The sequence below is a fragment of the Hemibagrus wyckioides genome, linkage group LG21 (genome assembly GCF_019097595.1).
Source record: "Hemibagrus wyckioides isolate EC202008001 linkage group LG21, SWU_Hwy_1.0, whole genome shotgun sequence".
In the NCBI taxonomy this organism is placed as follows: domain Eukaryota; kingdom Metazoa; phylum Chordata; class Actinopteri; order Siluriformes; family Bagridae; genus Hemibagrus; species Hemibagrus wyckioides.
The window spans coordinates 16178834-16203655 of record NC_080730.1 but is presented as its reverse complement, the minus strand read 5'-3'; the positions used below and the strand labels follow the sequence as shown (position 1 = coordinate 16203655).

General features: G+C 39.9%; 3 protein-coding genes across 3 annotated transcripts in view; all 3 read left to right on the top strand.

The window, feature by feature from the left end:
- The window catches only part of cse1l (CSE1 chromosome segregation 1-like (yeast)), a 31601-nt gene extending 22617 nt beyond the window's left edge, over positions 1-8984 (top strand). The window contains exons 28-31 of the mRNA XM_058373431.1: positions 921-981; positions 1153-1470; positions 7964-8266; positions 8464-8984. The gene's annotated coding sequence lies outside the window, so the exon portion shown is untranslated. The remainder of the gene's footprint in view (positions 1-920; positions 982-1152; positions 1471-7963; positions 8267-8463) is intronic.
- On the top strand, positions 7588-8723 carry LOC131342849 (CD226 antigen-like). Its single transcript, XM_058374097.1, has 3 exons — positions 7588-7858; positions 7964-8266; positions 8464-8723. Exons 1-3 carry the CDS (start codon positions 7588-7590, stop codon positions 8721-8723), a joined length of 834 nt encoding a protein of 277 aa, XP_058230080.1.
- A 7058-nt stretch (positions 8985-16042) lies between the features above and the next one.
- Positions 16043-19188, top strand: LOC131342635 (hepatitis A virus cellular receptor 1 homolog). Its single transcript, XM_058373737.1, has 5 exons — positions 16043-16146; positions 16651-16710; positions 16827-17149; positions 17267-17578; positions 17681-19188. Exons 3-5 carry the CDS (start codon positions 17056-17058, stop codon positions 17923-17925), a joined length of 651 nt encoding a protein of 216 aa, XP_058229720.1. The 5' UTR covers positions 16043-16146; positions 16651-16710; positions 16827-17055; the 3' UTR covers positions 17926-19188.
- Positions 19189-24822: the final 5634 nt, after the last annotated feature.

Sequence of the window (24822 nt, the reverse complement as noted above, 5' to 3'; positions counted from 1 at the left end):
AATATTCAGTTAGGCATTTTGTTAAGGAATCAAAATGGTTGTGTAGGTTCAAGTGCGTTGTATTTTGGGGAACTGAACAAATTTCAACAAATTTCCCAAATGAAGCAAGTTTTTTCATAACTGTTGTTTCTTATTTATTTGAACTTCATTAGAAATGTAACCCATTCAGGTCAGTTTACACAACAACATTAGCTGAACACATACAGTAACCATGTCAGACTAGACAACACATCAGCCCCATTGAACACTTTGCCTTTTCATAGCAGCCTATACAACACATGAGGGGTGCGTGTGTGTGTTGCATATGTACTGCTTGCACCTGATGCATGCATATTGTGCTTTTCTGTCCATCTTGGGTCCACACACTTCACAGCGTTTCTTTTTGTTGTTAGCTGGCTGCAACCTAGAATACTGAGAAGATCAGGAATTTTCCTTAACACCTAACATTTACACCTCACTCTCGCAAGGCACGAGTGTCAGCAGCATCACACACTTACTTCAGGCTATACAAATGGTGGTTCTGTAGGTCGGGTGGATGGGGAACCAGCATTCTCCTCCTGAATCCTCCTCATGATGGCTCCAGAAGCTGGGGTTCTTGGAACATGTTGTCTTCTCTGGATTGGAGGTTTCACCAGTTCCTCTCCCAGTTCCTCAAGAAAGAGGCGTCTCCTCTGGAGCTTCCCTCTGTTCCACTCTGGGTTAAGTGCCATCCAGATGACAAAGGCGTTGTATGCTGAGATATTCTTTGACATATTGGACATCACCAGAGGCCAGCGTAGGGTCCTCCTTTTGCAGCTGTAGGCAGTCACCAACTTGTCCATGTTGTCCACCCCTCCTTTTGTGGCATTATAATCCATTATGATCTCTGTTTTTTGATGCTTTGTGAAATATATAAAATAATTACAGTTTTGTTATTACAGGATAAGTGTGCAGGAATGTAACTCATGACCAGTATGAAGGTCACAGGCATCCTCCTGATGGGTAGGTCTCAGTGTTCATATTGTATTACGCTGGCATTAGTACTCACCACTGTATAGTCAGCCTATAAGCCCTTCGGTCATGCCAATAAAAGATTTTTTCTTGTTCTTCTTTTTGTTTTTCTTTTGTTCTTTTTCTTCTTATTGGGTTCTGATTTTCTCTCTGCTTCATTAGTTTGTCTGTCAGGGATGCACTCCCACACTTTCCCGGACAAATCTGCCATAGTGGATGGACCTGTGTCTCTTCCATGTACCTGCTCTGGTGAAGAAGTTGAGTGGACCATCTTCTCCCCCATTAAAGCCACCATTGCTGGATGTCACCATGGGGTGTGTGAGATTAAGCCACCTTTTAAGAAAAGCTTTTCGTTCTTGGGCAATACCAGCAGTGGAAATTTCTCCATAAGCATCAATTCAACTCGCTACAACGATCATGGCATGTACAGATGCACCTGTAATGGAGTACAAGTTAGTGCAGGAAAACTACATGTTTATGGTAAGAGTATATAACAGATATCTGACAGGCCAGTTTGTGTCGACTCTAAAAATAATAACATCAGTATAAATATAATTAATTATGGAATTTCCTTGCCTCTGTTAGACCCTAGGATTGTGACGGTTGTTGAAGGGAACAACATCACCCTCTCCTGCTATGGAGACACTCGGCTTGATGCTGAAGATGTTCAGTGGAAGAAAGATGGGAAAGATTTGCTGGGGTACGCTTCTGCAAAGCCCAGTGAAACCTCAGCAGGCAGATTTTCAGTGTCAAAACAAGGCTTTCAAGATGGCGATCTCTCACTCCACATCAGTTCAGTTAGCCTGTCTGATGCTGGATTTTATCTGTGCCTTATTCACAGAGAATCTCGAGAGGGAGACCCACGTGCTGTTGTCCTAATGGTGGAAAGTAAGTTTATCCTTTTATGTAACTATTAGAACCTTTTTTATTCTTATTTGGAAGTCATGCACCCTGCCAATGTAGTTGTGTTTAAGTGGACACTTCCACAGTTCAGACACTTCTAACTAAATATTAAGTGAGTCATTTTTTCAGTCTACAGACATTTCAGTTGAAATAATCTAAAATATTTGTTTTAACCTCTTTAGAAGACCAACCGGAGCACCAACCACCCACAACGCCCAACTGCTGCACACGATATGTAGGAAAAGCAGTAGCACTAGGACTGGTCCTTGCAGTCATCGGAGCGATCGTTTACATGAGAATAAAGGACCGCAAAAAACATGCAGAAGGGAGATCCCAAAGCGTTGTTCTACACAGCTACACCAGGATTAGTTTATACTGATCTGCCACAACACTTTTTGATAACTTCTTAAGGCAAGAAACAAAAGTTTATATTTAGCATTAGAATTTTTTTTAACAGAAACTGCCATGTTGCATCACAACATTTATGCTCGTCCAGAGTTGAATTAATTTTTCGCCAAGATCTTGCATTGATGATGGGAGAGTCGAACTGCTGCGCAAAGTCTTCTCCAGTTCATCCCAAAGATTCTGAATGGGGTTAAGGTCTGGACTCTGTGGTGGCCAATCCATGTGTGAAAATGATGTCTCATGCTCCCTGAACCACTCTTTTGCAATTTGAGCCCGATGAATCCTGGCATTGTCATCTTGGTATATGCCTGTGCCACTGAATAACCTGGTCATTCAGTATATTCAGGTAGTCAGCTGACCTCATTCTTTTGGCACATAACCTTGCTGAACCTAGACCTGACCAACTGCAGCAACCACAGATCATAGCACTGCCCCCACAGGCTTGTACGGTAGGCACCATGCATCACTTCATCTGCCTCTCTTCTTACCCTGATGTGCCCATCACTTTGGAACAGGGTAAATCTGGACTCATCAGACCAGATGACCACCTTCCACTGCTCCAGAGTCCAATCTTTATGCTCCCTAACAATCATCCATGCAGTAATTATCCAATGGCAGGCTCTTACCTATTTGCTTAGTTAAATCCAGGTGGTGAATTTTTTTTGGACGGGCAGTTGTACATATTTATAAAGGTTCAGCAACATCTGGAATTAACAGGTACAATTGTTTCAAAGAGAACTATAAGTAAAGCACTCAACTGCCATGACCTGTATGCATGCTCAAGACTCCATTGCTGAAGAAAAAGCATGTTAAAGCTTGTTTAATCATGTAGATCATGTTGTTTTGTAAATAATTTTTTGGCTAAACAGGGTTCATTTCCTCTATGTATGTATGTATATATGGATACTAAAAATGCTGTATCTGTGGCCTTGAATCACTGAGCTGAAAAATAAACAAAACTTAAACAAGCAATGTAAGCCCTTTCGTAGGTAACAGGCTTTAATAGTGTGTAAAGTACAAAACCTTTTTTATTTGCCTGAAGTATAGTACTCCCTGTTTACAGTGCCTGAAATGTCCCACTGGCGGCTAAATTATAAAATGTAATCTGTAGTGTGTGAAACATGCCTGTCCCTCTTACACTGACCCTGGCTTTTTTTCTGTCTTCACTTAAACTGCTTCTACAGACATGCTCCTGAATGCTGGCAGGCCTCTGTTCTCACATACAACTCCATGTTAAAAGGTACAGCTGTATAATGACTGCAACAGGATGTTCGTCTACAAACATACAAATATCCACTGATCTTCATGTACTGCATGTGCTAAACAGATTGCATCCCACTATAAAATATACCACAACATACACCGATCAGCCATAAGATTATGAGCACTCACAGGTGTAGTCAATAACTCTGATTTTCTCCTCTTAGTGGGTGGGATATATTAGGCAGGAAGTGAACATTTTGTCCTGAAAGTTGATGTGTTAGAAGCAGGAAAAATGGACAAGTGTAAGGATTTGAGCGAGTTTGACAAGAGCCAAATTGTGATGGCTAGACGACTGGATCAGACCGTCTCCAAAACTGCAGCTCTTGTGGGGAGTTCCTGGTCTGGAGTGGTCAGTATCTATCAAAAGTGGTCCAAGGAAGGAGCAGTGGTGAACTGGCAACAGGGTCATTGGTGGTCAAGGCTCATTGATGCACGTGGGGAGTGAAGGCTGGCTACTGTTGCTCAAATTGCTGAAGATGTTAATGCTGGTTCCAACACAATATTAGGCAGGTGATCATAATGTTATGCCTGATCAGTGAATATACATTTTGATTCAAAGTGAGGATTTAAAATACATCATAAATTGCAAACAACAACACAGAGCTCACTCACCCTTCCATGCAGGTACAAATGGCTGTGGAGATGTAGTCACATCTGTACATGGCTACAAAGTACATACTTGTACATGTTTATTCCTTCTGTATGACTAATCAGCCCCTGGAAACCAGTAAAGAGATGCACAGATTAGGGAACAGATCAATGACAGGACAGGAGCAGAGACAGCACCAGTAACACATGCTACGCTAGGAAATGGTCATAAAATCCTCATTCTCACAATTAAACACTCAGACCTCGTCTTCACCGAAATGGGAAATATAAAATGTGTTCATTTTGCTTTTCTATGTAAAATGCCATTTTTCTCAACCAAAAACACATTTTGAATCCACTCTCCAAAGAGTCATGTGATTGATAATGGTATATTATAGAAGCAACAAGTGAGCATGGAAAAAAGTATGAGTTACATTCATGTTGCCAAATCAACACAAGAGGTGTAAATTATGTAAATCATGAGTCATGTTTCCTCAGAATGATTTCTACTGTTTTTAGATTGAAATGTTTTAGAAAATGCTCAGTTTCACCTGTTTATTTTTTTGGCCTTTGATTTTTACTGTAACTGAATAATTACTAAATAATGTAGGAGCATGTTAAAGGACACACTACTGTCTTAGCTAACAGATTGTGCTAATATTTTCGAAGCTAGATTAAGCAGAGTGATGAAAATCTGGTTACATATCATTAAAAGGCTAACCTTTATGTCACACTATACACTGATTAGCTATAACATTATGACCAGTGTGAGGTGAAGTGAGTAACACTAATTATCTTCTCACCATAGCACCTGTTAGTGTGTGGGATATATTATATATTCAGCAAGTGAACATTTTGTTTACATTTGGTTCTGACAGAAAGGTGTCAGAATACACAATGCATTGCAATGTGTTGCATATGGCGCTCCATAGCCACAGACCAGTCTGGGTGCCCATGCTGACCCCTGTGCACTGCTAAAAGCACCAAAAATGGGCATGTGAGCGTTAGAACCGGACCACGGAGCAGTGGAAGAAGGTGGCCTGGTCTGATGAATCACGTTTTCTTTTCCATCACGTGGATGGCCAGGTGCATGTGCGTCGCTTACCTGGGGAACACATGGCACCAGGATGCACTATGGGAAGAAGGCAAGCCGGTGGAGGCAGTGTCATGCTTTGGGCAACGTTCTGCTGGGAAACCTTGTGTCCTGCCATCCATGTGGATGTTACTTTGACACGTACCACCTACCTAAGCATTGTTGCAGACCATGTACACCCTTTCATGGAAACAGTATTCCCTGATGGCTGTGGACTCTTTCAGCAGGATAATGCGCCGTGCCACAAAGCAAAAATGGATCAAGAATGGTTTGATGAGCACAACAACGAGTTTGAGGTGTTGACTTGGCCTCCAAATTCCCCAGATCTCAATCCAGTTGAGCATCTGTGGGACATGCTGGACCAACAAGTCTGATCCATGGAGGAGGGCCCACCTCGACACAATGACTTAAAGGATCTGCTGCTAACATCTTGGTGCCAGATACCACAGCACACCTTCAGGGATCTAGTGGAATCTATACCTTGATGATTCAGGGTTGTTTTGGCAGCAAAAGGGGGACCAACACCATATTAGGCAGGTGGTTCATAATGTTACGGCTGATCCTTGTATATGATAGTAGCTAATTACCAAAAAAAATCTAATCCAGTGACAAGCCCTCTGTGTAAATCTAGCCAGACAACCTTTACTAGCAGTCTAATTTTTTTTTCTTTTAAGATAAAATGGATATTAAAGAGAATAGGGAACCATTTAAAAACTATTAACTCTTTGAATACGAGTAGTGCAGCAGTTCCACAGCAGGAGCTGTCTGAATCAGAGGCTAGCAGCAGATAAACCCTGAGGGACAGCGTCCTTTAAAATGGGAATCGATTGATTAATGGGCAGTACACCACTGTCGAGTTTGGACTGCAGTAAAATAACCACAGGGAGAGAAACCATGTGCTCCCAGTTTGCCCGCCTAACATGTCCTAAAGGAATGCATTTAATTGGACAATCGCGCCACACCTCCCGTCACGAGCGCTGTTTTTAATATTACATGAAAAGCGTGCGTGCTCAGAGTAACACTACTACCAGAAACACTGGTCTGTCCGGCTTCCGCTACATCCCAAACTATTCTCACTATACTATGCAGGGTGGATAATAAGCGCATCGTATTGGGCGCATCACTGATCCTCTAAACGCTGTAAAGGACCAGCAGTCTGTTTGTTGACATCTCGTTGACATCTTGGGAACATTTAGCGGGGATAAAGTTAACGGTGAGCGCTGAGACTGGGAGCAAAACAGCAGGTGAACTGGTCTGGACTTTTCCATTCCCAGTAAATTTTTCCAAAACCAGCAGGTTTAACTTTATAGCAAGCGCTAGCATGGAGTTAGCTCATGCTATAGCAGACCAAAGGATAGCCATAAAGCTCATTTTCAGTACAATTGCTACCATTGTAAGACGCGCAACTATTAGATGTATATTTTGTTATTGATGACAATTATTTTTATTGTGATTTCCAAATACAACAACTTATAAACTAAGTGTGGTGCTCCGTTCACTTCCTGGTTGCTGCGCATGCGCCGAACGTCTTACGAACTACTTCATATACTTTTTATGCATTAAAAATAAAAAATGTATGTGGTCTTTTACATTAAGGACCTGAGAAATTATTGTTATTTTTTGGACCACAATTATTTTTAAATTATTTAGAATTTTTGAAAAGATTATTATGAATTAAAAACATTGATTTGATACGATACAAATTGTATACTAATAAAAACTGGAGTATACCCCCCCCATACAAAACTAGAAATAACATCCTATATTACTCAAGAGCTAAACAAACAAAAAAAAACCTGACCTTTTTAATGGATATTTCTCTAGAAATATAGAAAATTTAACTTAATTAAAGATTCAGTTCAGATTGTGATCTTTAAACACACACCAGAGTTTGCTCTTGCCTTCAGATTCTTTCTTGTGTAAATGTTCAGAATGATGCTACCTGATTTGTACTTACAGGAGTATGGGTGAAGGACGTATTCAAAGACTACTCTGTTCTATTCCCTTTGGTGAAATATATAAAATAATTACAGTTTTGTTATTACAGGATAAGTGTGCAGGAACGTAACTCCTGTCCAGTATGAAGGTCACAGGCATCCTCCTGATGGGTAGGTCTCAGTGTTCATATTGTATTACGCTGGCATCAGTACTCACCACTGTATAGTCGGCCTATAAGCCCTTCGGCCATGCTGGTTAATGCCCCTTTACAATGTCATATTGCCAATAAAAGATTTTTTCTTGTTCTTCTTTTGTTCTTTTTCTTCTTATTGGGTTCTGATTTTCTCTCTGCTTCATTAGTTTGTCTGTCCGTGACACACTCCCACACTTTCCCGGACAAATCCGCCATGGTGAATGGACCCGTGTCTCTTCCATGTACCTGCTCTGGTGAAGAAGTTGAGTGGACCATCTTCTCCCCCATTAAAGCCACCATTGCTGGATGTCACCATGGGGTGTGTGAGATTAAGCCACCTTTTAAGAAAAGCTTTTCGTTCTTGGGCAATACCAGCAGTGGAAATTTCTCCATAAGCATCAATTCAACTCGCTACAACGATCATGGCATGTACAGATGTACCTGTAATGGAGTACAAGTTAGTGCAGGAAAACTACATGTTTATGGTAAGAGTATATAACAGATATCTGACAGGCCAGTTTGTGTCGACTCTAAAAATAATAATATCAGTATAAATATAATTAATTATGAAATTTCCTTGCCTCTGTTAGACCCTAGGATTGTGATGGTTGTTGAAGGGAACAACATCACCCTCCCCTGCTATGGAGACACTCGGCTTGATGCCAAGGATGTTCAGTGGAAGAAAGATGGGAAAGATTTGCTGGGGTATGCTTCTGCAAAGCCCAGTGAAACCTCAGCAGGCAGATTTTCAGTGTCAAAACAAGGCTTTCAAGATGGCGATCTCTCACTCCACATCAGTTCAGTTAGCCTGTCTGATGCTGGATTTTATCTGTGCCTTATTCACAGAGAATCTCGAGAGGGAGACCCACGTGCTGTTGTCCTAATGGTGGAAAGTAAGTTTATCCTTTTATGTAACTATTAGAACCTTTTTTATTCTTATTTGGAAGTCATGCACCCTGCCAATGTAGTTGTGTTTAAGTGGACACTTCCACAGTTCAGACACTTCTAACTAAATATTAAGTGAGTCATTTTTTCAGTCTACAGACATTTCAATTGAAATAATCTAAAATATTTGTTTTAACCTCTTTAGAAGACCAACCGGAGCACCAACCACCCACAACGCCCAACTGCTACACACGATATCTAGGAGTAGCAGGAGCACTAGGACTGGTCCTTGCAGTTATTTTCGGAGCGATTGTTTACATGAGAATAAAGGACTGCAAAAAACCTGGAGAAGAGAGATCCCAAAGCGCTAGAGCAGAGACACCCGCTAGAGCAGAGACACCCACCTGTCCTGTTCAAGAAGAATCCCCAGAGAGCCCAAAAAATTCTTCAACACGTCTAATCTAGAATTAATTCATACTTAAAGCTCTGCCACAGTGCTTTTTTTTATCATTTAGACAACAAAAGTTTGTATTTAGGAATTCTTGTTTCATTTTACATTTATTGTTATACCAACTTCAGCACAATTATTATTGTTTGTCCTCTAAGGCACATCTGTATTTCATCTCATTCTAATATGAACTCTTGTTGTCCACCCCTCGCCCCCACTCCCGTATTTTTCACAAATACAGATGATCGATTTTTATCTGAACAAAGAAGTTCAACAAATCGGGTCTCTGATCCATAATATACATATCTTAGCTGTGATGTTCAGGGATATACATACACTGCAGGTGCATCTGACACTGTATTACTTTAAGGCCAGAACAGACAGCATCTTGCACTAAGAGGAAAAAATGAAAGTTTTGGTAAAAAGAGTAGACGACACATCAGTTGTTTCTATCTGAATTAGCTCACATATATCGTGTAATTAAATGAGAACGCTATAAAAATTAATATTTCACTAAGTACAGCCGTTAGCACCAAAGCACTAAAATGAGCTTAGAGAACTTAGAGTTTATTACCAGCTACAGTTCATGGGACCAAATGAAAAAAAATCTAAATGTAGAGGCTTTGGTCTGCCCAATTATTTTACTTGCCAAGGTAATTTTTTACCTAGGTTTGCTCTAGTGATGTTTGAAAAATAAATCAAGCGAAGCCAATCAAATTGAACCAATCATTAGCGTCTTCAAAATCATGTGACCAAATTAATCGACTCCTTCTGTGTCTCACTTGGGGCCTGGGGACCAGTGCTCTGTGCCATAATAACAGTGGGTCAAAAATATAAAAAATTTATGTGGTATTTTTTTTGTTAAAAATCCTCCTGAGACTCCACCCTTTGACTTGTATTCTCTGGGCTGGACCTTTGTTTGACTTTTCTGAGCAATGTGTTGCTTCTTACATCTTCTTACACTGCAATGTGCTCTGTATATTTTTGTAATTTGTTTTTAGTATTATTTTTTTATATTTGTAATTTTGTTATTTTGTTAATCTTCTACATTAAGTCTTTTTTGAATCTCTCTATATCTTTTTTTAATTTCAAGTCACCTTGCTTTGATATTACCTTTTACTTATCTTATCTTAACTGATCTTAACTTAACTTAACTGATCTTAACTTAGCTTACCTTAACTTAACGTATCTTAACTGATCTTAACTTATTTAGTTCTGAAAGCTGTTCAGTTGTTTTTAACTTAACTTATCTTAACTTAACTTAACTTAACTTGAATCTCTCTATATCTTTTTTAATTTCAAGTCACTTTGCTTTGATATTATCTTTTTCTTAACTTAACTTAACTTAACTGATCTTAACTTAACGTATCTTAACTGATCTTAACTTATTTAGTTCTGAAAGCTGTTCAATTGTTTTTAACTTAACTTAACTTAACTTAACTGATCATCGATTTCTTCTCCTCTGTCAGTCACTTAAAAATATTATATTATATATTTTATTTAGGGTGGCACGGTGGCTTAGGGGTTAGACTATTGGGAATAGAGAATAGACTATTGGGAATAGTTTAATACACATTCATGAAAAAATATATTAAATACACTACCAGTCAAAAGTTTGGACACACCTTCTAATTCCATGGTCTTTCCTGATGTTTATTTCTTTCTTCGTTGTAAAACAATGCTGAACTCGGCCGAAATACACAATAATGTCGTTTGAACAGTTGATATTGAGATATGTCTGCTACTGATGCTCTGTAAAGCCTTCATAACGGCTCTAATCTGAGGTGCTGTTAATTGGTGATTTCTGAGGCTGGTACGGAACCCTTTTTAATTGCATATGTTGTGGTCAATGGACGCACGGTGGCTTAGTGGTTAGCATGTTCGCCTCATACCTCCAGCATCCTGGAGTGTCGCTCCCGCTTACCGTGTGTGTGGAGTTTGCATGTTCTCCCCGTGCTTGGTGGGTTTCCTCCGGGTGCTCCGGTTTCCTCCCACAGTCCAAAGACATGCTTTCGGGTTGATTGGAGTCTCTAAATTGCCCATAGTGTGTGATTGCATGAGTGTGTGTGCCCTGCGTTGGCACTCCATCCAGGGTGTATCCTGCCTTGATGCCCAAAGATCCCTGAGAGAGGCACAGGCTCCCCGTGACCCGAGGATAGATCGGATAAGCAGTACAGACAATGAAATGAAATGAAAATGTTGCGGTCATTTGAAGCTGGAAACTGTACCTTCCACCCCTAGAGGGCAGCAACTAGATCGAAAAAGTTCGTTAGATCACTTCTAAACTCTTGACCAGGAACATCTTTGTTCTAAGTTTGAGGACTATTTTTATTCAATTCTTTTTGACCGTTCAACAAGATTACATCCACTATCTATTGACTCACTGCTGTTTCCAACCAACACGGATTTCAACGACAGAAGGTTGACAAGGGGAAGAAATTCTTCCTTTTTAATTTGTATTAAGCTAGATTTTAAAAGAATTGAAACACTAAGACTAATCAGACACAATGTGATAATCTCGCTGATTATTTTTGCATTGATTGAGGCAATGTACAATATAGGCCTCTAACGCCGTGTCAACACAGAGTAGTAGGCGTCAGTTTACTATTTATTAACACGAGTCCTATATGTTTTATGCATCTTTGCGTCCAGTGTAGAATCATTGTTCAATGTTATTCATTAGAATCCTAAATATCAAAAATGTTTTAGTTGGAGGTGTAGGACGGAGGGGTGGGGGGTGGATTGGTGTATTGGATTGTTAAACAACAATGTTATTATTCTTCACAGGTTCACATCAGGTGTTCTCTGATGTAACTTCATAATTGGCATGTAAAGGTTCTCAGTGTGTGTTTTGTCAACAACAGGAACTTGCAAATAAGTCTCATCTTTACACAAGACATCTCAAAGATGCAGTTTACTTTTCTGAAAACAATCAAGGTATGTTCTACAGCTGTACCACAAAGAGATATATGATGTGATTAAGTATTTTTCAATTGGATATTGTAATGCATTTCACCACTAACTTGCTTTTACAGAAAAAAATGTAGTGGCCTGCTTGTGCAAGGAAACAACAAAAACAAACAAACAGCAAACAAACATCCAGAAGCCATTACCATTGCCCACTTTTTAAAAAAGCTATCACATGCTCTGTGATGATGTGGGTTAATGTTGGGATGTCATTGCTTTCTACTGTTCTGTGTAGTGTTTATTGATTGTTTGATGGCACTTATCACTGCTTACACTTCATGCTCCATAGTTTCTTTTTTGGTTTTTTGTAGTTTGAGTATGTTATTTTTTAATGTTTTAAATTTACAGCTGTGACAACCAGTGTTTATTGCAGATGATGTTTATAAGCTGATGATGTGACCAGTGACTCCACAGAGAAATTGGACTCAAAGCCGGACTTAAAAACTCAAAAACTTGTCCACACTTCAAAGCTGTCTTAAGTGCACACAAAAATGTATGAAGACATATCAGGCATGCACAAAACTATGACACTACACCCATGATATGCATTGATGCAAGGAATGGAATTTATATCACTTCAAAATATGACCATAGTCCCAATTCATTTAATCAAGTCAACCAATCCACCAAACATTGACTGTGAGGTAGACAATTGTCGCCGATTTATGCAGATTGCTTCTGGAAATCCTGGAAAAGAGTGTGTACACCTTGAAAGAACCAAGAATGCCAAGTCATATGTAAACCCTGCAGAGCTACAGTGTATCTCACTGAAGGACATGCTGAGCAAAGGTCTAATGTCCTCATAGTGGGCTGTGAAATGTGAACAACTTAACAACGCTGCAAAAAACCATGGAGTTGATAGCATCTTTCCAGTATTTTTTGGAGACCAAGAATACTCTGAATGGTGGTATTTTTTTTCAGTGTTCCCAAATGAAACAGGCAACTAGTGTCAGTTTGGGAGGACAAGCATGACATTTGATGCGGTGGTAGGACAGTGGAACTGTCAGTGTCAAGGAACCGGAAGATCACACATTTGGAGACTCACATGGTTGAAAGCAGCATCATGTGCAAGCCACACAATATGAACACACAAAAAAATCATTGTTATGACAGAATACCTTTCAAATCAAAAACTCATCCCATGCCTGCAGGAATTGCCTTTAAGGCTGAGGACTCAGGAGGAAGAACCACCACCATGTTTTAGTCCCTCAGAAAACACCTGCCCATACTGTCCCGGGACTACCCTTCCGGCACTCAATCCAACCAAAGTTGTAACCACCCAAGCTGTGGTGTATGGGATAAAATATGTCTGAAAAGGTGCGTGAACAAGCAAGTATATACCTTTGCATGGATGAATCTATCAGGATATCTTAGTAATATCTGACTTTAATGACAGTACATGAAACATAAATCATTTATGTATGTAGCGCTTCATTACAACTGTACTATAACGCATAAAGCATTAACGTACTACTATACGCTCAAAGTGCTTTACAATTATATCAGGGATCCTCAAACCACCAACAGTGTAGTACCCACCTCAATGATTACAGAAAAATGTATTTTTTTTTATCAGCTTTTTATGATAACTTTCAATTTATAGGTGTTTCTGTTGCTGAATGCCTAACGTATGCCAACATTGTGAGATTCCAAGAATACTCTTCTGGATTCCACAACTTTAACAATCGTGCCTTCGTAACACTGCCTTTGTGTGAGCTTCTGCTATCCGGTTTGGCGGTAAGACATCGATAAATGCTTATTCGAATACAACTAAGTTATATATTAAAGTGTACTCTTTACGTCTTTGTACTGAAAAAAATCTTTGCAAATGATTTAATACTAATGTATATAACTTTAGTATGTTCTTTAATTACAGAACAAGACAACCAGTGGACGCATGCTGGACATATACATAATATATATATATATATATATATATATATACACACACTATATTGCCAAAAGTATTCGCTCACCTGCCTTGACTCGCATATGAACTTAAGTGACATCCCATTCCTAATCCATAGGGTTCAATATGACGTCGGTCCACCCTTTGCAGCTATAACAGCTTCAACTCTTCTGGGAAGGCTGTCCACAAGGTTTAGGAGTGTGTTTATGGGAATTTTTGACCATTCTTCCAGAAGCGCATTTGTGAGGTCACACACTGATGTTGGACGAGAAGGCCTGGCTCTCAGTCTCCGCTCTAATTCATCCCAAAGGTGTTTTATCGGGTTGAGGTCAGGACTCTGTGCAGGCCAGTCAAGTTCATCCACACCAGACTCTGTCTGTCCACACCAGACTCTGTCTTTATGGACCTTGCTTTGTGCACTGGTGCACAGTCATGTTGGAAGAGGAAGGGGCCAGTTCCAAACTGTTCCCACAAAGTTGGGAGCATGGAATTGTCCAAAATGTCTTGGTATGCTGAAGCATTCAGAGTTCCTTTCACTGGAACTAAGGGGCCAAGCCCAGCTCCTGAAAAACAACCCCACACCATAATCCCCCCTCCACCAAACTTTACACTTGGCACAATGCAGTCAGACAAGTACCGTTCTCCTGGCAACTGCCAAACCCAGACTCGTCCATCAGATTGCCAGATGGAGAAGCGCGATTCGTCACTCCAGAGAACGCGTCTCCACTGCTCTAGAGTCCAGTGGCGGCGTGCTTTACACCACCGCATCCGACGCTTTGCATTGCACTTGGTGATGTATGGCTTGGATGCAGCTGCTCGGCCATGGAAACCCATTCCATGAAGCTCTCTGCGCACTGTTCTTGAGCTAATCTGAAGGCCACATGAAGTTTGGAGGTCTGTAGCGATTGACTCTGCAGAAAGTTGGCGACCTCTTCGCACTATGCGCCTCAGCATCCGCTGACCCCGCTCCGTCAGTTTACGTGGCCTACCACTTCGTGGCTGAGTTGCTGTCGTTCCCAAACACTTCCACGTTCTTATAATACAGCTGACAGTTGACTGTGGAATATTTAGGAGCGAGGAAATTTCACGACTGGATTTGTTGCACAGGTGGCATCCTATCACAGTTCCACGCTGGAATTCACTGAGCTCCTGAGAGCGACCCATTCTTTCACAAATGTTTGTAAAAACAGTCTGCATGCCTAGGTGCTTGATTTTATACACCTGTGGCCATGGAAGTGATTGGAACACCTGATTCTGATTATTTGGATGGGTGAGCGAATACTTTTGGCAATATAGTGTGTGTATGTGTATATATATATATATATATATAATGCTTTTTTTAAATGTAGTTTTACAGTAAAAACATTACATTAAATTATATAACTGGTCAGTGACAAGTGCTACAAAGAGTGACATCTGCTAAATATATAAAATATATGTTGTTATGTAATTAAGTATATCTATCTATCTATCTATCTATCTATCTATCTATCTATCTATCTATCTATCTATCTATCTATCTATCTATCTATCTACACACACATGCATGTGCAGCACTTTCAGCTTTCCCTGATGTAGTACAGCATCAGAAACTCTCTAGTGTATTATCAAAATTTATAATAATTGCTTATAAATGACAGTCCTGTAGTTTATAATGCTATTTTATTAAATTGTAGTTTTTAAAACAAGAAGAAAGTCCATGACTGGAGATACTGCTGCGATATGCCGCTGCTAGAGATGCCACAATCTCAGCTTTGTGCAGCATATCAGAAACTCAGTTCTATTAACATTTTTTTTTATTATGCAATTTTTTTTTATTATGCGGAAGTGGTTAAGGCTCTGAAGATTGATAGTTCAAGCCTCAGCACTGCCGCAAGAATTGCAAGAATTGTGCTGTAATGTATATATGACAAATAAAGGCTATTTCATTTCATTTGTTTTATTAAAGCATGTGATCTACTAATTTCGTTGGCTCTGAAACATAACTGTGATATATATGTATATATATATACACACACACACACACACATTCTTGAATGTAGTGGTGCATCAAACTTTATTAACAAAATTTATAATAAATGCTTACAAATGACAGTGGTATTAATTAATTAATGTTATTTTGTTGAAATGTAGTTTTTAAAATATATATAAAAATATTACATCGAATTATGTAAAAAAAAAATTTTTTTGTACCCTAATTTGGGTATTTTTGTTATATTCCTTCCTATTTTATCTATTACCTGTATTTGTGGATACTGCTGGAAGCTGTGAATTTCCCTTTGGGATGAATAAAGTATCTATCTATCTATCTATCTATCTATCTATCTATCCATCCATCCATCCATCCATCCATCCATCCATCCATCCAATTGGAAAGAAGAAAGTCCCTGGCTGCTGGAGATGGCGCTATAGCGGCATCTGCCGGGGACAGACCGTGGCAGCTGGAGATCCTAATGCCGCATTTTGCAGCATTTGAGTGCTTAGTCACATGACTGGACAGGGCAGTAGCTGCATGAGGTCAAGCTGTTCTTTGATAAAGGATTTGGACTTTATATTTTGCATCGGTAAGTTTTCTTCTTCTTTTGTAATTGTTCTACGTCGTCTGAAGTCTTTAATGAAGCGATTTTATTTTAATAATTTACTATATTTTATAATTTTGAAGAAACATAAACAAAAAAAAGGCTTGGGCAGTTGAAGTCCGGGTGGATGCGGAGTCTGTAAAGTCTGCCCTAAACATACACTGAGAGAAGTTAAAAAATATATAACGCTGAAACTCTCGCTTGGTTCATTTCACTGTTCATTTCGCTGCCGGATAAAAGTCATGGTTTTCCTCAAAGACCTTTTTTAGATGAAAACGCACAAGGACGAAAACTATGACAAAATCTGTTAACTTCCTATTGACATCACTAGCAACGAGACCTCGTTTATGTTCATTATCGATTATGTTAATAGGTTTTGTGATGTTTTTGTTGAAAACCTGATCTAAGTGTATGTGAAAACAGTAGACTCTTAGCGCGAGTCACGTGACCGGTTCTCCCTTATAGCATATAAATATGTCATGTTTGTAGGGCCGTTGTTGTGAGAGAACACCATGAAGCTGGTTTTAAGCACGAGCATGTCCCTGATTGGTAAGTGTCACCGTTTTTAATCCCATACTGTGTCCAGATTATATCCAAATGTAGACAGGATTTTTTTCTGATTTAATTGTTCAAAATGTCTAATCTAGTTGGCTTCCCTTTTCCAGTAGTTTATCTGTTGATGCAGCCCTGCCAGACGTTTATCGTCAGAGAGGTCTTAATGAACCTGTGACCTTCCCGTGTACCTGCTCTGGAAACCAGTCAGAGGTTCTGTGGACCTGCTTCATTCCCAGAAAAGCCGACATCGCTACATGTCACAGCCAGACATGTCGGATTGAACAGCGTTGTCTTAGAAGATTTTCAGTATCAGGTGACGCGAGTAGAGGAAATTTCTCCATGAGGATCAGTTCAGTGGTCTACAATGATGCTGGCTCTTACAGGTGCACCTGTGATAAAGCTGTAGCTACTGAAGTAAAACTAAAGGTTTATGGTAAGTGTGCCATCTGTAAGGCTGTCATCAACAGGAAGGAAATAATGCGAGATAGGTGATGCTCTTAGTGAAAACAACGTTATAAAGCTAATCGTAATATTTGTTTTTGTCTTACAGTTCCAACTGTCATAAAGGCTATCGAGGGGGAGAACATCACCCTCCCGTGCTACGGACTCACTCACCAAAGTGTTAAAGATGTAAAATGGATGAAAGCTGGACGACCGTTCCTGCTGTTCATTCATAACAGATCTGTGACCCATGAGGAAGCCTCAGCAGACAGATTCATGATGTCTGTAGAAGGTTTTCAAGATGGTGATCTCTCCCTCCACATCAATTCAGTACAACAGTCTGATGCAGGATTTTACCAGTGTCTCATCCACGACGAAGCTTACGAAGGGGATCCACGAGCCGTCTTACTAAAAGTCAAAGGTAAGCTTCAGACACTTCTAACTAAATATTAAGTAAGTCATTTTTTCAGTCTACAGACATTTTAATTGAAATAATCGAAAATATTTGTTTTAACATCTTTAGAACACCAACCGGAGCACCAACCACCCACAACGCCCAACTACTACACACGATATCTAGGAGTAGCAGTAGCACTAGGACTGGTCCTTGCAGTCATTTTCAGAGCGATTGTTTACATGAGAATAAAGGACCGCAAAAAACCTGGAGGAGAGAGATCCCAAAGCGCTAGAGCAGAGACACCCACCAGTCCTGTTCAAGAAGAATTCCAAATGATCCCAAAAAATTCAACATGTATAATCCAGGATTAATTCATACTTAAAGCTCTGCCACAGTGCTTTTTTATCATTTAGACAACAAAAGTTTGTGTTTAGGAATTCTTGTTTCATTTTACATTTATTGTTATACCAACTTCAGCACAATTATTATTGTTTGTCTTCTAAGGCACATCTGTATTTCATCTCATTCTAATATGAACTCTTAGTTGTTGTCCACCCCTCGCCCCCACTCCCATATTTTTCACATATACAGAGGATCAATCTTTATCTGAACAAATATGGGCTCTAATCCATAATATACATATCAAAGACACTTAGCTGTGATGTTCAGGGATATACATACACTGTAGGCAGCATCTGACACTTTATTACTTTAAGACCAAAACAGACAGCATCTTGCACTAAGAGGAAAAAATGAAAAAATGAAAGTTCTGGTAAAAAGAGTAGACGACACATCAGTTGTTTCTATCTGAATTAGCTCACATATATCGTGTAATTAAATGAGAACGCTATAAAAATTAATATTTCACTAAGTACAGCCGTTGGCACCAAAGCACTAAAATGAGCTTAGAGAACTTAGAGTTTATTACCAGCTACAGTTCATGGGACAAGATGAAAAAAATCTAAATGTAGAGGCTTTGGTCTGCCCAATTATTTTACTTGCCAAGGTAATTTTTTACCTAGGTTTGCTCTAGTGATGTTTGAAAAATAAAGCAAGCAAAGTGTTGTAATTGAACCAATCATTAGCGTCTTCAAAATCATGTGACCAAATTAATCGACTCCTTCTGTGTCTCACTTGGGGCCTGGGGACCAGTGCTCTGTGCCATAATAACAGTGGGTCAAAAATATAAAAAATTTATTTGTGGTATTTTTTTTGTTAAAAATCCTCCTGAGACTCCACCCTTTGACTTGTATTCTCTGGGCTGGACCTTTGTTTGACTTCTGAGCGATGTGATACTTCTTACATCTTCTTACACTGCAATGTGCTCTGTATATTTTTGTAATTTGTTATTAGTATTATTTTTGTATATTTGTATACTTTGTGTAATTTTTCCTTTTTAGTTGGTTATCTTCTGCATTAAGTCTTTTTGAAGTCTCTCTTTCAAATTCAAATTTTATTTGTCACATACGAAATCATACACAGTACCACATGTAGTGAAATGCTTTTTACGACTGTCTTACATAAAAGAGGAAAGAGTAAAAAAGAAAATGTGTGGACATGAAAGATAGGGGATATAGTTAAGAAGTATAGGGAAAAATAGGGAAAAAAAATTTAAATGGTAAAAAAAAAAAAAACCCAACAACTTGAAAATCAACTGTCAGATATGCAAATGCAAATATATGTCTATGTATGTATATATAACAAATATAAAAATGTAAAAATATAAAAGCAAAAAAAAAAAAAAAAATATATATATATATATATATATATATATATATATATATATATATATATATATATATATATATATATATATAGTATATGTATAGTATATGTGAAAAATAAAACAATATAAATAAATATATGTGTAGACTCTATAATGTACAGAAGATACAGTATATGAATATATGTAGATAAAATGGTCAACATTGAAATGGTGTTGCAAAAAAATATAGTATGTACAGTGTGCATATGTAAGATAAATATATAAATATATTGTATTATATTATAATATAAGTGTATATAAGGCAAAATATAATGTCCAGTGTAACAGGGAGTAAAGTGACAGTGCAGTGTGCACACAAAGATGTACAGAGAAGATGTACAGTGAGAGTGTTATTGTGTGTACAGAGTAGTGCAGAGTACAAAGTAGTGCAATATTAGCATGTGCAACAATCAGCTGAGGTAGAATGTTATGTTATGTCGTGTGGGGGTAAGTCCAGAAAGTCCAGATTCTAGGTGTACTGGTTGAGGGCCCGAATGGCCTGTGGGAAGAAGCTCCTCCTCATTCTCTCTGTGTTCGCCTTCAAGGAACGGAAACGTTTCCCTGACCTCAACAGAGAGAAGAGTCCATTGTTGGGATGCCTGAGGTCCTTCATAATCTTCCTGGTTTTGGTCCAGCACCGCTTGCTGTATATAGCGTCCAGGTCAGGAAGCTCGGTGCGGATGGTATGCTCGGCTGATCGCACCACCCTCTGGAGAGCTTGCCTGTCCTGTTTGGTGCTGTTCCCAAACCAGGCAGTGATACTTCCCGTCAGGATGCTCTCAATGGTGCAGGTTTAGAATGTCTTTAGCACCTTTGAGGGCAGTTTAAAGTCCTTCAGGCGTCTGAGATGATAAAGACGCTGCTGGGCCTTCTTCACCAGGGTGTTAACGTGACAGGACCATGTCAGGTCCTGCATGATGTAGACACCTAGGTAGTCCACTCTCTCCACTGGGGTCCCGTTGATGGTGAGGGGCTGGTAATTCCTCTCCTGCTTTGTGCTAAAGTCCACTATCAGCTCCTTAGTCTTGCTGATGTTCAGGAGGAGATTGTTGACCTGGCACCATGTCTCCAGGTTTTCAATCTCCTCTAGGTGGGCCGTCTCATCGTTATTGGAGATCAGGCCCACCACCACAGTATCGTCCGCAAACTTCACGATGTTGGTGGAGCTGGAAGTGGCCACACAGTCAAAGGTGTACAGAGAGTACAGCAGGGGGCTCAGAACACAACCCTGGGGGGCTCCAGTGCTGAGGGTGAGTGAGGGTGAGACATGGTTGCCCACCCGTACTGCCTGAGGTCTGTCTATAATAGGTCTGAGGTCTATAATATCTTTTATAATTTCAAGTCACCTTGCCTTGATATTACCTTTTTATTTAGCTGCTACAGTATATCTTAACTTAACTTATCCTAACTAGGGATCTAGGGAAACTGTATCTAGGGAATACAGTTTCCATGAAAGGGTGTACATGATATGCAACAATGCTTAGGTTGGTGCTACGTGTCAAAGCAACATCCACATGGATGGCAGGACCCAAGGTTTCCCAGCAGAAAATTGCCCAAAGCATGAATGCTGGTTTGCCCCTGTTACTTCCTTGGACCACTTTTGATAGGTACTGACCACTGCACACCCCACAAGAGCTGCAGTTTTGGAGATGCTCTGATCCAGTGGTCTAGCCATCACAATTTAGCCCTTCGTCAAACAAATCCTTAACAAATTTTCCTGCTTCTAACACATCAGCTTTCAGAACAAAATGTTCACTTGCTGCCTAATATATCCCACCCACTAACAGGTGCCATGATGAGGAGATCATCAGTGTTATTCACTTCACCTCTCACTGGTCATAATGTTATGACTGACTGGTATATATCATGACTAATACATAATCAGTGATGCCTAAAGATTACTCAACTGGTATCATGAAATATATAAAATTGGCTAAAGTATGCAAAGTTTGTACTTACGAGTGTGGTCAGTTGGAGACCATATCACATCCCTAACACTGGAATTCAACTAGATTTAATTATTATTCCTATTACCATCCATTTATTCACACCACTACATATTGTGGGAGGGGGATAGCTGGTGTAATGAGCTTCAGGTGTGGGTAGCTAGCCAAATGACTAAAAAGGTATAAGTAGTGGTTGCGCTGATGAGTGGGGAGTTTGGTTTTTTAACAAAGGTTTGCTTAATATGCAGCCTTTTCTCCCTCGTTCACCTTTTCATCCAGGTATGTAAATTAAATGTGTGATCTTGTTTGTGCTGAATGTGTGTGATACCATAGCTCAATGTCCTGCTTATGTGATGCCTTTTCATCCAGGGTGATTAATTGATGGTGTTTCCTCATATGGTGGGAAAGAGGGGCAGAAAGTATTTGCCGTTGCAGTCAATCTCCTAGGGGCTGACCGCTATCTGTGAGCGTTGAATAACTGGTAAATTGAAAATGTTTTGTTAAAGTTGATTTGTTATGAGGTTCAAATGGTTGCTGTACAACATTTTATTGGTTGCTGTGGTTAATACTTGTCTTTTGTTTTTAGTATTTTTTATGTATTCAGAGTTTGGTTGTGAGATTGAGCACCAAGACTTGGTAACTGGTTTACTGCACTGGACTTTCATTAAAGTATGTTGTCTTGTTGCCCTTGTATATTTGTATAATTAGGTGATTGGTAACTAATGATTATGGTTTCTTTCTCTTAAAGGGGCAGACCAGCCACTGTTTATCTATTTAGTTGTATGTGCTGTTTATTTTACTTTGCATTGACTTGTATTAAATATTCTTTGTATTTTAATTTTGATCTCTCTCAATACTTGGAGTGTATTGTGGTTTTGTACAGGGCTGGGCCTGTATCGACACTCAACCTCCTCTGGTGTAAGTGATCCCTGTGCAGTGTGTGGGAGATAATTTTGTAAATGAGGATATGTGTATGAGGTGTGTGTTTGATGTAGTGTGAAATAATCAGGGGACAGCAGGAGTGAGTTCTCAGGTAAGGTTTATTCGTTAGGTCGTTTGAGCTTGAGAACAATATAAGGTTTAACACGGCATGTTGGCCTGTCACGGGCCTTGCACACAGGCTGTAAGGGCTTTGGAGAACAAATAGTTGTATCAATGATGTCAGTCTGGCAGGCTTTCTCTGCGGTACCAGGCTTTCCAAACTTGGACCAATCAATGGCAGAGACGCACCCTAGATTATTATGGTCAATATTTGCTCCACTGGTACCTTGAGCGGCAGTGATCTCATCATGAAGTAAACGCAGCGCGTGCTGGATGGCAATGGTGGTACCAGGCGAAATATCTAGAGTACATACGTAGAAGGCAGCGGATAAATCAGAAAAGCCGTGAAGTGTAGAGTGTAATAAAAGAAAGGGTGTTGGCCCCTGAAGGACTGAGAACTTACCCATGCTGTCTCCTGAAGAAGAATGAGGTGTTGGCGAGAGTGAGGCCGAAGACAATCCCACTGGTGGGGGCGGAAACGCCCAATTTTTAATATAATGATATAGGGAAGCTTAATTATAATAGTATTCGAAAGGTTGTAAATTCAAAGATAATGGTGTAAAAAAGAATCTAAAAGGTCCAAAAAAGAAAGATGGGTGGGATTGTCTAGGCAAAGAACCAGTGACGTGTTGCATTGGGAAGATAAGGGAAATGTATATAAAGGCTGTAGTTGGAGTTCCCCGGGGAGAGGTTGTTGGGACGTTCATGCGTGAGCATCTCAATTCTTGTGTCAGCGCTGATTACAAAATAAAATCTCTTATCTGCATTCATCTAGTCTGCTTGATTGGCTTATTTAATTTTGAGGCCTTACTAACTATGAGTCTCACTTAGACTGAGCTGTCGGGTCGGTGTGGAGCTGGAGTCAGATTTTAGTAGTGAGTACAGTAGAATTTTTATTCCACATTGTTTTGGTGACCCCGACGTGATATCAAAGAAAACGAGATTGGCACAGAGAGAACAGCAGAGCCCCAGACCCGGGACCTGAGGCTGCGGCCACCGTCCACGGACCAGACACAGGATCCAACTAGGACAGAGGTAAGGCAGAAGCCTGTTTAACCGAATTTCTGCATTAGTTGTGTGTGGTCTGGGGAGGCGGAGGCGCTCGGCCCAGGGTCGGATCAGCTCTGCTCCAACCTATTGAGGCAGAGAGGCAGAGTGAGTGTAAGTTAAAACTACATAGAGTGACATGATAAATTGCATGCTTTGTATTGAAAAGACTAGATGATGTCAGATGTATGAATGTGTAAAGGCCTGTATGATCGAAAGTCCTGGTGGGTTCCAGGTGGTATGAGAGAAATTCCTGTGAAAAAGACCTTATTTGGATGCAAACGGAGCGTTTAGTAGCAGAATAGTAAGTTCTGTGAACGTGAACACCGTCACTGGAAAAAGAAAAAATAAGTGTCAAGTAGCAGGTGATAAAAGAGAAGAGTAAAATTCCTGGATCCGGGTAGTAGTGAAAGGAAATAAGAGAGGAAAAGAGAAATATAGTGAAAATTCCCAGATCTAGGTGTAAGAGAAATAAGAGATAAAGAGAATATGAAGAGAAAAAGCGTTAAATAGAAAAGTCCTGGATCCAGGCGGTAGGAAAATAAGGAAAAAAAACAAAGAATAAGGAGAGAGGCCTGCTGTCTGTCTTTATCTGTTGTCTGTCCTGATTGTATTGCTTGCAGCATGTGGGTGTGTTGAGTGCGAGGGGCTGTGTGGGTGCATGAGGAAAATAAATGGCGATTGGATGTGCGCACTGTAAATAGCACTGTATTAACCTTTTGTCTACTAACACTATTACTGTGAGAGTATAGGAAAACCAGTGTGTACATGCATGCACATTGATATGGAATGTGATATATGAAACAGGAGGGGATGGTAGGGCTGAAGTCGAAAAGAAACTGCAACAGAGTGGGAAAACAAGGCAGAAGTCTTTGTGAGAGTAAAGGAATCACCGTGCATGGATGTAATCATACTAAGGTTTGATATATATGTTTTAGAGGTGCACTACGTGAGAAATGAAGGAAAAGTAAGGGTAGTGATGGTGTGGACCAGAATAGCCTTTAGAATAAATCTTATAGTGAAGCGGGCGTCCACATACCGTAAGTGAGGACCTAGTGCCAAGTGTTAGCTAATGTTTCACCTCGATTTGGTGTGCGCTCATTGAATTGGAAGAATATGTGTATCTGTCGCAAGTATAATTGTTCCACCCTCTACTGACGTGAAAGTGTGGTTTGACATCCATGGGGTCCTGGTGAAGATGTAGCATACTGTAGGAAACTACTGCTCCTGAATGGTGGAAGTGTTTGTATCCGCCTACAAGGGACGACACCGTGTGAGTGCTTACTTCACCGTTCCGGAGGAACTAAGTGAGGAAGTTCCCAATATTATCACAGAAAGAGCAAAAACTCGCGGATTAGAGCTAAGCCTTAGCAGTCCACTACCATTCAAGCGAATTGGCTATAGGTTTCCAAATAGGTTTGAAAGGGAGTTCGCGGAGGCAGCATTAGAGTTGTTGAGGAAGGAAGCAG

Coding starts and splice junctions, on each gene's coding strand:
- LOC131342849 (XM_058374097.1), top strand. CDS start 7,588: ATGGTGAATGGACCCGTGTCTCTTCCATGTACCTGCTCTGGTGAAGAA. Junction 7,859..7,963: donor AGGAAAACTACATGTTTATG/GTAAGAGTATAT, acceptor TGCCTCTGTTAG/ACCCTAGGATTGTGATGGTT. Junction 8,267..8,463: donor TGTTGTCCTAATGGTGGAAA/GTAAGTTTATCC, acceptor TAACCTCTTTAG/AAGACCAACCGGAGCACCAA.
- LOC131342635 (XM_058373737.1), top strand. CDS start 17,056: ATGAGGATCAGTTCAGTGGTCTACAATGATGCTGGCTCTTACAGGTGC. Junction 17,150..17,266: donor AGTAAAACTAAAGGTTTATG/GTAAGTGTGCCA, acceptor TTTGTCTTACAG/TTCCAACTGTCATAAAGGCT. Junction 17,579..17,680: donor CGTCTTACTAAAAGTCAAAG/GTAAGCTTCAGA, acceptor TAACATCTTTAG/AACACCAACCGGAGCACCAA.